This window comes from Protomyctophum parallelum, assembly GCF_964188405.1.
Source record: "Protomyctophum parallelum genome assembly, chromosome: 22".
Lineage (NCBI taxonomy): Eukaryota > Metazoa > Chordata > Actinopteri > Myctophiformes > Myctophidae > Protomyctophum > Protomyctophum parallelum.
In genome coordinates, this window is record NC_139714.1 from 13,897,836 (window position 1) to 13,913,520 (window position 15,685).

The 15,685-nt window shown below is 42.4% G+C and overlaps 1 protein-coding gene across 1 annotated transcript in view; it reads left to right on the forward strand.

The window, feature by feature from the left end:
- The window catches only part of exoc4 (exocyst complex component 4), a 165,092-nt gene that overhangs the window by 14,521 nt on the left and 134,886 nt on the right, over nucleotides 1-15,685 (forward strand). The window contains exons 5-8 of the mRNA XM_083757731.1: nucleotides 1,059-1,171; nucleotides 6,661-6,749; nucleotides 7,627-7,781; nucleotides 14,266-14,431. Of these exons, the coding sequence (XP_083613857.1) occupies nucleotides 1,059-1,171; nucleotides 6,661-6,749; nucleotides 7,627-7,781; nucleotides 14,266-14,431 (523 nt within the window). The remainder of the gene's footprint in view (nucleotides 1-1,058; nucleotides 1,172-6,660; nucleotides 6,750-7,626; nucleotides 7,782-14,265; nucleotides 14,432-15,685) is intronic.

Consider the following 15,685-nt stretch of genomic DNA (forward strand, 5'->3'; position numbering starts at 1 on the left):
TAATCGATTTAGTTGATTATAAAATATCAGTTAGAATTTTGTTTGGCATCGAGTTGTTTGTATCTAAACAGCTTTTAATTGTTTGTTTGATTAATACATATGTAAATAAAATAATAATAACCGATCAAATTATTGCTAAGAAAATTACGTTTAATAAAGTCATAATACATCTGTTAAACATTAATTTTGCTGTCTTGTGTCAGAGCAGGTAAACACACGGAGAGAAACAATCCAAAACAATTTGATGAGCTCTAATTGTTTTCATTTAGGCCTACAGAAAATAATTGGATGGTTGCAATTAGTAACCCTTGGTGATGCTACATGTATTTATATAACTAATTCTCATTCCAAAGGCAGTCAGCCCAAACCTTTCCAACAGGTTGTTCATCACTCCATTAAGTGTTGCTCGCCTTATAATGGGCCTCCCCCCGCATATTAAAATATCCTTTTAGCACCACAACCAAATGGAGTGTTCCACTTTGAGCATTCACGCACGCACGCATGCACGCACGCACGCACGCACGCACGCACGCACGCACGCACGCACGCACGCACGCACGCACACGCAGAAAAAACTAAATGGGCCACTACAGCAGTGTTACACTAGTGTCAAAACTTCAAACTGCCATATTACTCAGTGACCATTGCTCTGACCAGCGCAGTATAGGGCTGGATTTGAAAGTCTGAATATTATGAAAATAGGCTTTTCTCACAGTGTTTATTCTTTCTTAGGTCATATTTGAGAATTTTAGTATATTTTATAAATGTTTGCTTTTGATGCAGTAATGGTCGTTTTTAATAGTTTTTTCCTCCCACTTGGTTCTTATAATGGAAATTTGCAGATACTCTGTATGCACTTATACTGTATGTACAGTAGGTTTGTTTACTGTCAGAAGGCAATGTTGCGCATTAAGGAAATCATCTGGGGTCCTTCCCCAAAATCATGTGTGGACCCCACTGAGTGTCCTGACCCACAGGTTGAGAACCATTGTCTTGGAGAAGCTGTAGAAATGTCAAGCTGTAAAGGACCACTCTCCCCTTTTCCACTGTCCCTGCAGCTCCGCGGTGAAAGACGCGTCGCCCATGCCCACGATGGACGTCACCTCCATGTCCACCCCTCGCAAGCTCCTGGACTCTTCCGCACAGTTCAGCACCCCCGGAAGCGGCAGTGGTACGTTCCCATTCTCACACGCAGGCTATAGAGCCTGGCCGGTACTTCAGTTTGTCCGATATTATATTGGCCATTCATTTGGGTTTTAAAACGATATCGGCTATAGTGTGGGGGTGGCTCCTTTCACACTGTTTCACAAATCGCACATTAGGACTTGGTCATACAAACATTCTCTGTCGTGAGATATATTTATTTTACTCCATGAATATCAGCAACAGACGGGGGCACGGTGGCGTAGTCTGTAGCGCGGCGGCATAGTCTGTCGCCTCATGGCTAGAATGCCCTGGGTTCGACTCCCGCTGGGGATGCTGGGGGCGTGTTCTCTCCTCCGCGTCATCAGTGCCCATACCCTAGGTGGGGTTGGCGAAAGGGCCTTTCAGTGCAAGGAATTTCTTGACATAAAGTAGCTCATAACATGTCTATGGTGGATGTTTATGAAACAAACACTTTGCAGATAGAAAGAGCATCATTCAAGCTTTTCGTACAGCTGCAATTTCAGTGAGTTTGACATAATTTAATACAATTAGATAGGAATTTGTCTGTTTAGATATATGGGCAGTCATTGGCAAATTGCGGCTAGTTTCCACCCTGCCATTAACCTGTGGAAAGATGACCGCCGTGTCCATATGGTCTATTGAGTATTCAAACATGAGTATTCTGAACATTTTGAGCATCTCAGGAAATCTGTCGCACAAACAGTTTAGAAGATATAGAGCCATGTTTGAAGTAGCTGTCTGGTGTGGTCATTTCCGTGTATTTCGCCCCGGATAGAGAATTATTCACAGTTCCCACGTTGTTCGCAGCGGTCATATTAGTCAGAACAGTTGAGATATTCGCCGATAAATGAAGCGCATACATATCTTAGCCAGGTCCTTTAGTACAACAGAGGAGAAGAGGAGTGATGCCTTTTTATTTCATTAAAGCTTTCACAAATGGCACATTACATCAATATAAACTGGCGACAAATTTGACATGAGGGAGCGAACCGATGGGAAGGGGACTATTGCAGAGAGGATTATGACTTCTCATGAAGAGTTATTTACCCAGCCGTCCTCTAAATCCACATTAAAAGAGTTTTATAATAATACACAAGCATACCAAACAAAAAATGTGTTGATTTCAGTTCATTTTAGCTCCGTATTGATGTTCAGAGTCCTAATGATGACATTAGCATAGATCTAAATCCCTCCCATAGTCCCATTACAGCCATTAGCATATACACTATGGAATGCACTTCCCATCACAATCAGAACTGCAGCCTCACTCCCAATCTTCCGCCGTAGTCTGAAAACCCACCTCTTCAGACTCCACCATGGCCCGTAGCACCAGCCCTTAGTTAGTTAGTTAGTTAGTTAGTTAGTTAGTTAGTTTCATTTATTGTCCACGTGTGGAAATTCGTCTTCGGTCTCAAACAGTAAAAAACAAACAGTTACAACAACAGCAACAACACTTAACACAATTATTTTCTCATGGCAAAAAGTGCAGGACAACAGTGGCAGATACATTGGAAAACAAACTAATCTAGCGAGACATGGTATCATTTAGTGCCTTAATGGCATTTGGTATGAAAGAATTTAAAAAAATGTTACGGTTAGCTCTTGGTACTTTGTACCGTCTACCAGAGGGAAGTAGTTGGAACTCGCTGCAGAGTGGATGAGAGGGGTCGTTTGCTATCTTGATAGCTTTTTTACGAAGTACCTCCTTGTAGATACAGCCTAATTGTTGCTGTCTCTTCCCAATTATTTTTGAGGCTAGATTTACTATTCGCTGCAGCTTGCTTCTTCCTTTGACATTTAGATTGCCAAACCACATTGCCATGTTAAAAGTCAAGATTCCCCATTTCCCTCTATCAGGTTTTTATAGACTGTTTCCATGATATGCTTGCTCACTCTAAAGGAGTTGAGCTTGCGTAGTAGGTGGAGGCGTTGGTTACAAGTTTTAAAAATCTGGTCAGTATTTTCACTGAAATTGAGTTTGCTGTCAATATATGTGCCTAAGTATTTGAAAGTGTCTACTACCTCCACTATTTGTCCACCAATTGTAATGGACTGCACAGGTTCCTTTTCATGAATGACAAGTTCTTTTGTTTTTGTCACATTGATCCCTAAGGAGCTTTTATCGCACCAGTTCTGAAGAGATAACACATAGATAGCACTTTATGTAGACTTGGATAGTATTTTAAATATAGCACTTTATGTAGACTTAGATAGTATTTTAAATATAGCACTTTATGTAGACTTAGATAGTATTTTAAATATAGCACTTTATGTAGACTTAGATAGTATTTTAAATATAGCACTTTATGTAGACTTGGGTAGTATTTTTAAACAGACTTATAGCATGTTACGTAGACGGCACTAGAATTGCATTTTATGTAGTCATAGCACTTTATAGTACACATGTATAATATATTATATATAGTATAGTATGTATAGTTTACATAGATACTCCACTGTTACGTTCTTAGCTTACGCATGTTTCATGAACTACTTTTTATATATGTGATGTATACAGAAAATATAGAAAAATACGCACATCACTTCATGGAGGTGCTGGGTTCAAAAAGTAACATATGAAAAGAGAAGGGAACCCGCACACTCGTATGCTCCAAAAGATAACTTTTATTGACGACGTTTCGAGCCAAGGCTCTTCATCTGGTTTTTGACCAGATTATTTATATTATATGTGATGTAAGCCATGCTTTTTGTTACTGCTTAATGTAAATCGCTCTGGATTAAGATCGTCTGCTAAATGCCTAAATTGTAATTGTAAATTCTAAATTGTATATACACACACGCACGCACGCATGCAGAGTGTGATCATCGTCATACGCCTTAAAGGAGAATTCCATGCTAGAATGCTTTCTTACCTTTCTTTGTAGTCGTTACGTCCCCACCAAAGAGGTCCAGGTGTTTTTTTGTTGGCTAATATTGGCTATTTCCCCTACCATAAGCGCTCAATGAATTGCATTGAATTGAATGGGGCTATGGGGTGTTGTGCTTATTTGCTTATTTCCATCGAAATAAGTGGTAAACTGTGCCGCTTTGGATATTATTTACATTATGAAGAGAGGATATATACAAAAAATATATAATTTTGAGCGATGGAAATAAGTGAATTAGCACAACACCCCATAGCCCCATTCAATTCAATGCAATTCATTTAAGGCTTATGGTAGGGGAATAGTCTTACGCATGTTTCATGATAAATGCTTTTATGTGATGTATTCCCATGCTTTTTGTTCTTGCTTAATGTAAGTCGCTCTGGATTAAGAGCGTCTGCTAAATGCCTAAAATGTAAAATGTAAATGTAATGGAAATAGCCAATAAGGAGCTTTTGCACAAAATAACACCTGGACCTCTTTGGTGGGGACGTAACAACTACAAATAAAGGGAAGAAAGCATAGCATGGAATTCTGAAAAAGCTATGTTTCTATGTCAGTCGTTCTTCGATTTTTGAGCTTGTATATCTGCTATTTTTCAATAGCTAAAGCACAACATGACGCTAACATCAAAAGGTGTTCCCACCCAAAATGGGATAATGCAGATGTAGCGGCATCACACACAGCAGCCTGTGCGTGTGAATCCTCCGTTGCCTCGTCAACAACATTGTGGAGTCAGCGAATGACGATGATAATGCTGCTCCTCGGCGCCGCGTGTTCTGCGGCAGCCGGAGGCGTGCCCGGGGGAGTGCAAATAAGAATGTAATGAAAAAAAAAAACGTTTAGCCTCACAATAATAGCTTAGTGTGGCTGCTGTCCCATCTATTGCTTATTGCACTATGCACACATTTTGGAAAAAACTCCCTACTTCCTTCACAGGTGTTCCCGCTGATACTAATGAAGGCTCTGTTCCAAACAGAGTCAGGGTGCTGATATTGTGCGTGTTGGCTCACTGGAATCGGCCTCAAAGTGTCCTTGATTTTGTTCCAAATGGCCCCGTGCTGGTGTGTAACTCTGAGAGTGTACAAATGGAACCGTTCATTTGTACACTCTTGAGTTATGGATGCCTTAAATTAAAAAGGTTTGAGAAGCACTGCACACTAAATGGAACAGAGCCTTAATTATTTAGTATCATCGGTAACACCTGTGAAGGAAGTAGGGAGGTGGCCCGCAAGTAGGAAGTGTTATTCTGTGTGCATATATAGCATAATGCATAATGTGTGCATAATCCTTGTAAAACCCTCCTGGCCTAATACATATAGGGTGCTCGGGTGGTGCAGTGGTAAAGTGCTTGCCCACCACCGCAGAGGTTATGGGTTCGAATCCACAGTGGGGCATCCGGCTTTATCGAGGGTCTACACAAATACACATTGCCCGTGTTCGGTGGAGGGAAGCCGGCCGTGGAGGCCACTGGAGGGTGATAATTGTCAGTGCACCGCCACCTACAACTCCTACTAGATTTTAGGCGAAGAGATTTAGGTGTAGAGGGAGATACTATAGGGGAGCCCTCGCTGTATCCGGTCATCTAAGTATACATGAAAGGTTTAAGTTGTTAACCAGTTTCAATCTGAGGTCCATCAGATAAAATAAATCCACCCCAAAAAAGGTTTAGATAAAATCTAAGAGATATTAAGAATAGCTTAAATACCAGATCAACAAGCTCTCAACACATTACTTTGTGATGTGTTGTGCGCTTGTAGATCTGCTATTCCTTCTCGCGCAGCAACGTTGCATGACAAAGTATAAAAGAGGTCTTTAATTAATTGTTAACCATACCAACCTGTCTGTGTGCGTGCGTACACCAGCATCTCTGCAGTGTCCAGGCACGAGCACACACAACCAGAGACACATTTAAAACGTGCACTAATACAATTTACAGTAGTGTAGCCCTGTCCTTAATTCATCCTCCGAGCCTAAAAAGTCGATGTTAAACGCATACTGTAACTTTGCCCACATTATGCAAAAAAACCCCACACAGGCTAAGATGTTAATGCCCCATCCTCCACCGCAGCGCTGCCACCAGTGCCAAGGCTCACAATTTTGTCTGATGGCGTACCAAGCAGAGCAGCTCCTTTTGAAGCTGGTAATTACAGTAATTATTGTGCAAAAACTACAGTTAGAAAACGGAGGTTGAAGAGAAAGCGGAGAGGAAATGTAGCCGAAGAGTCCATTAAGTTTCCATAAACATTAACTGCGTTAACGTTGGAATGCCCCATCCGATGGAAATTAGAGCTCCACGCTGCCACTCTCAATTTAGCCCCTAATGTAGCCCTCGTCAGTGAGTGAGTGAGTGGAATTACATTTATGAACCCTAGTAGCGTCCCTATTCTGGTCCGAACATTGTTGCAAAATCAACCGATGAACAAGGTCACAACGTATTGCATTTTGAGATTAAATCGTGTCAAAGGTCATCTCTCACCAAGACAATTTTGGTCAAGATTCAATTTATCCCCTGAGCAAGCAGGTGGGCTCTCTTACCTCAATGGTAAACATTTCAGTAGGGGGGTTCACTGTTCTCTCTCTCTCTCTCTCTCTCTCTCTCTCTCAGGGCAACAGGAGACACGTGACAACCAGACAGACCTCCATGAGATCCATCCAGAAGATAACAGTACAGAGTTCATGGGCATCCTGATCAAGGTACGCACGCAGGAATCGCTCGTTTTGGATCTGCTGCTTCGGCCACGGCACTAGAGATGTACCGATACCATTTCTCCTTTCTATTGCGATCCATATAATCCTTATAACTTGCATATCCACCGATACCGAGTACCGATCCAATACCAGTTTGTAATTTAAAAATCACACCAGTGTGAACCGAGTGGTGCAACTCCCGTCTATTGGTTCTCTGTATCATTCCAATTTGTATCGTCCAATTTCTTCTCTGTATCGTTCCAATTTATTGCCCCTTACTGGTATAAATATGTAACATACTCGTGCTCACTTATACATACATACAAACAAACAAACAGGTACACACACAGGTACACGGACGTTGTAGATTGTTTTTGAGTGGTGCAACCACTCCTACATCCAGCGACAGTGGCTCTTAAAGTGTCATCCAGGGATTCTCTGGATTCCTTGACGTAGTTTGAAATGGGCCCTTACAGGTCTTTAACTCTGAGAGTAAGGGTCCATTTGGTTACATTTGTACACTCAGAGTTATGGGGTTCCTTGAAAGTTTGAGAACCAATGATCTAGGAACAAATTAAAATGTAGTGCAGCTACAAGTTAGTGAAATAATAATGTAAATAGTACAGTAAGAGTATAAAACTGAAGCATTCAAAATACAAAATAATTGCTCACTGTAAATGACATCATGATCATCATGTGATGAATTACATCACTTAATTATGGCATCATTATGGTAAGCTTGTTTGTTGGCAGGACTTTGACTGAACCAAAAACACTGGCTTCGGAATGAAATACTGTACCCAAGGAATGCTATCATCCGTTTGTAAAATGTAATTCAAGTTCTGTAAGTCCCATTTTAGTTTTTTTTCCTATTTCTCTTTAGGCTCTAGCAAAGCTGAAGAAGATCCCAGAGACTATCAATGCCATCATGGAGCGACTGGAGCCTGAGTTGAACCAGATCCTGAAGAGGTCCACCACCCAGATAGCTGACCACGCTTACCAGAGAGGAGAGACCTTGACCCAGGAGAACCAACCCAGGTAGGACGGATGGAGGGGGGAAACCTACTTTTTAATTTACTTTGACAGATTTTACTGATAGTTTTTAAAGACTGACTGGGCTGGCCCCAAATCTGTTTTATTTTTTAAGTGGTGCAACCCTTTGTGTGTGCCTGGCTGGCTGGCTGGCTGTGTCTGAGCACGAAATCAATAATAATAATAGTATAGTAATCAGTGTTATGAGAAGCTAAAATTAAACGAAAACATATTTTTTGCGGCAGTAGACTACTTTCCTGAACGGCGAGTCTACAAATGGATTCCTTAAGGGGAGGCTCCACTCCTCCACTCCCATTTTCCAATGCAATGTGACACCTGGCAAACCTAATCAAATCTCACAGGGGACTAATGCCCTTTGTGTTCAGGGGTGAATTAGGGTGCTGAAAAACCTGATCCACAACCTGTAAGTTATTTTGCGATAATCGGCCACTCGGCAGAGAGGTAGAATTAAAGAATCAATGAAGTTTCGCTATTACGCGCTGTGTAATGAGTCTCTCCTTGTGTACATCACATAATGTTGACATGACAGTTTACATGCAAAAATAGCTGCTAGACTTGGAATTCAACGAATGGGGATAAAGAGCCATGCATGGATATTTTCCTCTTCATGTATTATTTCTCTCGCGGATGTCCGCAACTCTGTACTGTTTAGAGTTTAGACTGATGATAGGTTCTTCGTTTACCTATGATCCTAGTTTTATTTTATGTATTAATTTGTGTTTTCTTTGCTTACTGTAAATCACTCGATTACGAGCGTATGCTAAATGCCTGAAATGTAAATTGTAATTGTCTAGTACTGGACACCAAATCTGCACAAATAATGATAAGTTAATGATAAATTAATGAATAATGATGCTAGAGTTAAACCGAGTTTTCTGTTCCCTATTTTGTCAGCTTTTTAGTTGTTTTTCTGACCTGGAGCCGGTGTTGTGTATCGCCATGTTCAGCCTTGATGTCATTGCTCATGTTCAAGCACTTTGTTGAAGAATGAGAAGAGAAATATAATATTCCAATGGCCTTTTTTTATTTGTCCCCCAGTTTAAAAAACAACAACAATAATTACACATAAGGTAATGGAAGCAACCAAACTCAGTGCATGGTCTCATCTCTTTGTTAAAAAACTTTTAACAAAGAAAAAAAAAATAGTATTTTTCATTTACATTCTTTTTATTCATAATTCCTCTTATTAAAAAAAATACAGAACCATGAATCTACAGTGGCCCTCTGTCTGTCTCGCCATGGCCAAGCTTATCTAAGAGCAAAAAAACCCTACACACACACACACACACACACACACACACACACACACACACACACACACACACACACACACACACACACACACACACACACACACACACACTTACTATACTGTAGGGAAGCACTTACCTCCCAGACAATATGAATAATGTGTTTTTTTTTTAATTTCTTTTCCTGTTATTCATCATTTGTATGCAGGGTGTGAATCATCATCTTTTGGACTGAAATGACGAGGCATTTTTAACTACATTAATCCACCCGTCCCTCAAAAAGTTCCTGTTCCACTCTGTTATGCAAGGGATAATCAATGGGGAGTGGGTCGTTATTGAGAAAGAAACCCTGCCAGGGTGATTAGGAGACGCTGTAGCGGAGGTGCAAAACACCAGACGTCCTAGGCTATAGTTGCAATGACTAAAGACATGGCATTGAAAACTCTCCTGAACAGAAGGCCCAATTAATCTCTGACAGCCCCAAAGTTACCGAGGCAAGGACAGCAGTGGAGAAAGCCTCGGAGGACTATCATACGCGTCCGCTCCTACACCTGGGTTCTCCTCAAGCAGGACTGTCACTGAATGCAGCCCAATCTGCTCTCCACAACCATACTTCTAATATACTGGTTTCCAAACTTTTCAGGCCGTGACCCCCCCAAAATAACCCATTCTGACCTGAGATCAGATTCTAAAAATCCTGACAGTTTTCTGAAAAAGCTATGTTTCTATGTCAGTCGTTCTTCGATTTTTCAAAAGTAGCAGACCTACAAGCTACAAGAAGGATTCATAGCGCGCCACTCGGTGGCGCGCTATGAATCCTTCTAAATCCTGACCTAAGTGAGAAAACAATGTTGCACATTGTAGCTATTCAACTGGGCACCCCCCAAAAATACATTTGCGGTTTCAGAACCACTGCTATATTATAGATGTAAACATATTATATATATCTATATGTTATTATACTTTATTATGAATACTGTATGCTACATTATTATGGACTCTACTGTAGGCCTACATACTGTGAAATACATGCTGTATGATTAGACATAATGTATAATATGTACTGCTGCACTGTATGTGTACGGTATAATGGTTGTCAGATACGTAGTTAACTATAACTATATGGCTTTGTTTCTGTTGTTGCTTTAGTGACAGGGTCTGTGGAATTTAGACAGTGATGGCATGTTTTGGAAAGAGAACCCAGGGTGTTGCACACACACACACACACACACACACACACACACACACACACTCCTACACCAGACCATGACAACAGAAATTCTACTGCCAGTCTTGGACAGGTGTTTGTGTGCGTGTGTGCATGCAATATTTTTGCCCACCACCTGACTATAACATTTTAAAAGCAGTCACGTCAGCTTCTTGACAGACAGACAGATACACACACACACACACACACACACACACACACACACACACACACACACACACACACACACACACTGTCAGATCTCCTCCTCTCCTCTCCTCTCCTCTCCTCTCCTCTCCTCTCCTCTCCTCTCCTCTCCTCTCCTCTCCTCTCCTCTCCTCTCCTCTCCTCTCCTCTCCTTTCCTCTCCTCTCCTCATCAGATGTAGAATCTCATCTGACCTCGGTGTATTAGGCCACTATGTAGCTCATGTAGTTTTTACTTAGTAATAATGTGTGTACAGTAAATGCATGTGTGGCTGTGTACGTGTGTATGCATGCTTTCCTGCGCACTGCACTCCTTTGTTTGTTGTTTGCTTCAGATCAATTTAAAGTCGAGCCGTGTTGCTATGGAAACTCCTACCAACGGACCACTTCTACAGGAAGTGCGGTCTTGCATAAAGATCTATACTTGTGTGTGTGTGTGTGTGTGTGTGTGTGTGTGTGTGCAGCACTTTGTAGTGAGGGTCACATGGTCACCGCAAGTATAGCAGCATTTGATAAATATGTAGGTATAGTGAGGACATTTTCACCGCAACAGTATCACCGCAATGATCCATTCTTTCATTATTGGCTGTTGAATATAGCTCATTTTCACCCAAAAAAAAGAAAGCAGAGAACATTTAATTTTGTATAAATCCTAACATTAGACTGGAACGTCTTTTTCTATTTCACGTTATTTCAGGGTGTACTCTTCTTCGGAAGTCCTAGGAACACTCAGCCCTCTATTGTAAACATCATACAGTACGACATCAATAGCAGGCTGCGCCTTCGATTGAAATGACGAATATATTTGCCAATGGCAGTCAGTGAGATTAATGTTCAAATTTGGGGGGAAACTGCATTCAGTGTTGATGTCCTATACCTACTGTAACGTCACTCACTTCTGCTTTTGATCATTTTCAACAAAGGCTTCTGTGCTCATCTGCATTCTTAACCACAACTATATGGTTGCTGTCGGGGCAGAATTATTTGTGCCTCCTCACCTCTCCATTAATAACCTTTACTCTGCCACTGGAGTGACAGACTGCCAAACCAAGTGTCCCCCCTAGTGAAATATCCATCTCCTCACTACTACGTCCTTAACATCCTCGCCAAGAAACCCTGGCCATGTCCCAAAAAATATTTTTAGTCGCACTTATTCACAACCATTAAATATTTGCGATTTTTTTTGTCTGAGCTCGGGCCAGTGTTGAGGAATGCACATAGTCATAGTTGGTGGTTTATTATGCCACATAGATGGTTTTGAAATCATAACTGTTATTATAATCTGTTATCCAGAGTAATTAGTACTGCTGTTGTCATATAAATCAACGTGAGATTTGTACCACCCTGTCTGTAGTATAAGCCCCTCCGATCCCCCTCTCCCCACATTGGTTTTCCAAATTATTCAACATTTTCCAAACCTTTCCGATATTTAAAAAAAATCTTCTTTTAATAGCCAAAGTATTAATGCCAGTGTAAAATACCCGGTAAGCTGGGGCCCTCGAGTGGCTTATTGCTTTTCTAAAACGGTTACAAACATATAGCAATATTAACCTAATAAAAGTATTGAATTCACAAAGTAGCTACGCTTTGCGCCACCAGAGCGAGCCACATCACTTCCTTGTTGTGCTCGGCAAGTAGGCTATGTGACGGGAGAATAGCGCTTGATGTCTTTACAGGGCTGCCTGGAGCCACACATTCACAGTCATATGAGCCGGGCAGTGCTTAGACGCCCGCACGGCATGTGTTTGTAAAGCAATCAAGCGCTCCCCTTCCCCAGTTCAGCTACAAGGCTGCAGGATGATACAAAGTGATTGAAGGAGTGGGTTATCGGTGAAATTTACACCGGTCACGTGACGGTAACCAGCCAATCAGAATGAAGTATTGGGACTACCCGTTTTAGAAAAAAAGTTATATCCTGTTCGATGCTATACACTAATTATGCTCAGGACGCCCAGGAAACACCCCAGGGACCCCACTTTGAAAACCACTGCATAAACCACTGCTCTACAGTACTGATACAACTTGTCAGTAGAGCAAGCCACTCTGTTTTACAGTATGTGCTGCTCTGTCGGTACTCTGTTGGCAATGTAAGGGCCGATTCATACTCCTATTTTACCGCTGTAGTGCCGAAATGATTTCGGCTCGTCAAAAATATTCAGTAGCACCGAAGAGCCGACTTTAGGACGGTACCTGCCCCTCCGATCCTCAAATGACGTCACATTGTAGGCTCTACAGAGCCGAACCGACTTTTATTCGGCTCTAAAATAGGAGTATGAATCGTGCCTAACCCAGTGGTTCTCAACCTTTTTTGGGAGGGCAGAGACCTCCCCCAAAATAATCATATTTGAACTGCACATCTTACAGAGGCCAGGGCAGGCCACCTATGCCCTTCTTTCCAGTTCCTAATGATGTTGGTCTGCAGTTGAAGACTGGGCTCAGTTCGTCTTTATGTAAATAACACGGGATGCATCCTCGTCTCCCCTGGAAACAAAGCTGCTCCAGATGTTTCGCGTCGGCCCCAGGTGGACCCGCCGGTCGCTCACAGATGCTGTTAATTGTTCAAAACATCTGCGGGCGGTGCACCGGGGGACTGCAACCTGCCAATGCAGCTCACTGTTTAGCCGGAACCATCCAGGAAGAAAATATAAACAAAACAAAAAGACACTGTGAAGGTTTATTTTGGAATTGTAATTCTGTCTGCTCCAATGTGTTTTTGTATAAAGTTAAGAGTACGGAGAGAGCGGACCGGAACGTCGTACTGTATAGTATACTCATACTGTAAGACAAGTGCTCTTATCTCTGAACACCGATGTTGTACAGTACCTGCACTGAAATGAAGTGCAGTTCACTCTCATCGCCATAATCCACAGTTAATACGGCCATTGTTCCCTCTCTAGTTAATATCGAAAGCCTCGGCCTCGTTGTGGTTCAAAAACCTAGGCCCTGAACGTGCCAGGGGTTCCACATGAAGGCATTAAAGCATTGATAATGCCAATGCCAGAGTGGTTATTTCCTAGCTAGGATGTGGCCCCCTCCGATGACCCAGAGGGTCAGTTTAGTTACGCCATGCACTTCCTCTCTCAGCCCGCTGCCATTTAACACTAATGATGAGAGGAAGCTGTTCTATGGCGTTGGCGTGGGGGAGGATTGCACTGTTAGCCAAGTTCTTTGCCTGTGATGATGGCTGGTTAATGGTGTCGGCTGAGTGTTTGCTGAAGCAGGGGCGCTGTGTCAATGAAAATGGGAGATATTACTTCTGAAATCTTTAAAAGGGCTGTGAAATGTTATAGGCCAGGGTCAGTTCCATAGCTGTTCTCTGTAGCATGCTGTGTTTGAATGACAGCTCTATATGTTTGAGTGTGAGAACTAATTATAATCATACATACCATTTTTATATAGCGCTTTTCTAGGTGTTCAAAGTCGCTTTTACAGAAAACGGAATAAATAGGTTAAACTATTTCAAGGGCGGTAAAAACGGAGCACTGCTGTGTGGTCTCTCTGCATGGGGTTCTGGGCAGCAGAGCTTTGTACATACCGTAGTAAACAGATGTTTCATTTTTTCATCTATGTTGACCCTATGTTGCCTCAAACATAGGTTTGGTATCCCGTCCAAACAAATAAACATGCTCATAGAATAATTGATATAGTTGTAGATGGCTGTAAATAGTCTAACCCTAACCTTAAAACAAAAGAAAAGATTGACAAGACGGCGGTAATGAAAAGATCTTTTTATCAAATCATCTTCTCATGCTTCTCTCTCCTCTCCCCCCTCTCTTTCTCTCTCTCTCTCTCTGGCTCCCTCTGCAGGCTGCTGCTGGAGCTGCTGGAGCTGCTGTTTGACAAGTTCAAGGCGGTGGCGCGGGCCCACAGCGTGGTGCTGCGCCACCTGCAGCACGCCGTGCTGCACAACGAGGAGGCCGTCAAGCTGTACGAGCAGGCCGATGTCTCTGCCAAGATCCAGATGGTCCTGCAGGTCAGACCCCCGTCTCCACCCCGCACTACGCTCTCTGCACCAGAGATAACCTTCTGGCCTCCCCAGCCTTTATTAAACCCATTAGACCTGAGGGTGATTCTACAACATGTCTTCTATAATCTAAATCATGAAAAACCTGTCAGTCGTTCTCAAACATTTTCATGTGGAGGACCCCCAGAATTATATGTAATTGGCCGCCGACCCCTTCTAAACATATGTTGTTTAAAGGACAGATTCAAGTTAAAATTGTTCTGTGTGCTATTTTTCGATAGCTCAAGTGTAACACAATGCTTAAAACACCAAAAGGGGTTCCCGTCCTTAATGGGTTAAACTCGTATTAATTATAATTTATAAGAAAATGAGCTACAAGCTCACAGCGTGTTGGAAGGTGATATCTACATTCCGTGCTTGTAGATCTCCAGATCTCAAAATTTGTCCCCGACTGTAGTTAATTTTCCTCCTCTTTTTTTCTTTTCTAAAATAGAAATGTAGTCGCTAACCCTGCTGTTGTACCGTACTAGCTCACCTGTCAGTAAGGAGCCCCCACTGGGAGGATGTACAGTATAGTAGTATACAGTAGTCCCAATCCCCCCGGCCTGCGTCCTGTTACTGTATACCCCACGCTGAGGTTCAAGTGGTTAAAGGCTCTCAACAATAATTTGTTTAGTTGCTCCTTTGATGATTTATTTCCCCTCACATGGCCCCGCTCAAACACACATTTAATCCACCTTGGCTTACAGTGAATTAATCAGCAGAGAAGCAGAGCCGCTGGAATGTGATGGATGTGTCTGCGCCGTCACCAAGGAGTCGTGACAGCCCAGGCCCACAGGAAGTCCTGATTGCTTGGCTTCGTTCTGGGTTCCTTAATTGGCGTTTGTTTGTTTTATGCCTGTTGTTTTGTTTTTTCCCCCTCTGTGCCCCCCGTTGTTTTTGATTGGTTGAGGAGATGAGCAGCTGTTAGGCTGACCTGTGGCAGCCCCCCAACACACCCCCCCCCTCCCCCAAGGAGGCCTTCGTGACAGCGGGCGCTCGCTTTGCTTTGTGTGTGTGTGTGTGTGTGTGTGTGTGTGTGTGTGTGTGTGTGTGTGTGTGTGTGTGTGTGTGTGTGTGTGTGTGTGTGTGTGTGTGTGTGTGTGTGTGTGTGTGTGTGTGTGTGTGTGACACTTCTCTCTGTCCGCACTCTGTGTGCATTTCGAGCTGTCGGCTGTACACAAAGTCTCAAAGCTAACCGACTCTGTCGGGTGGAAACTCATT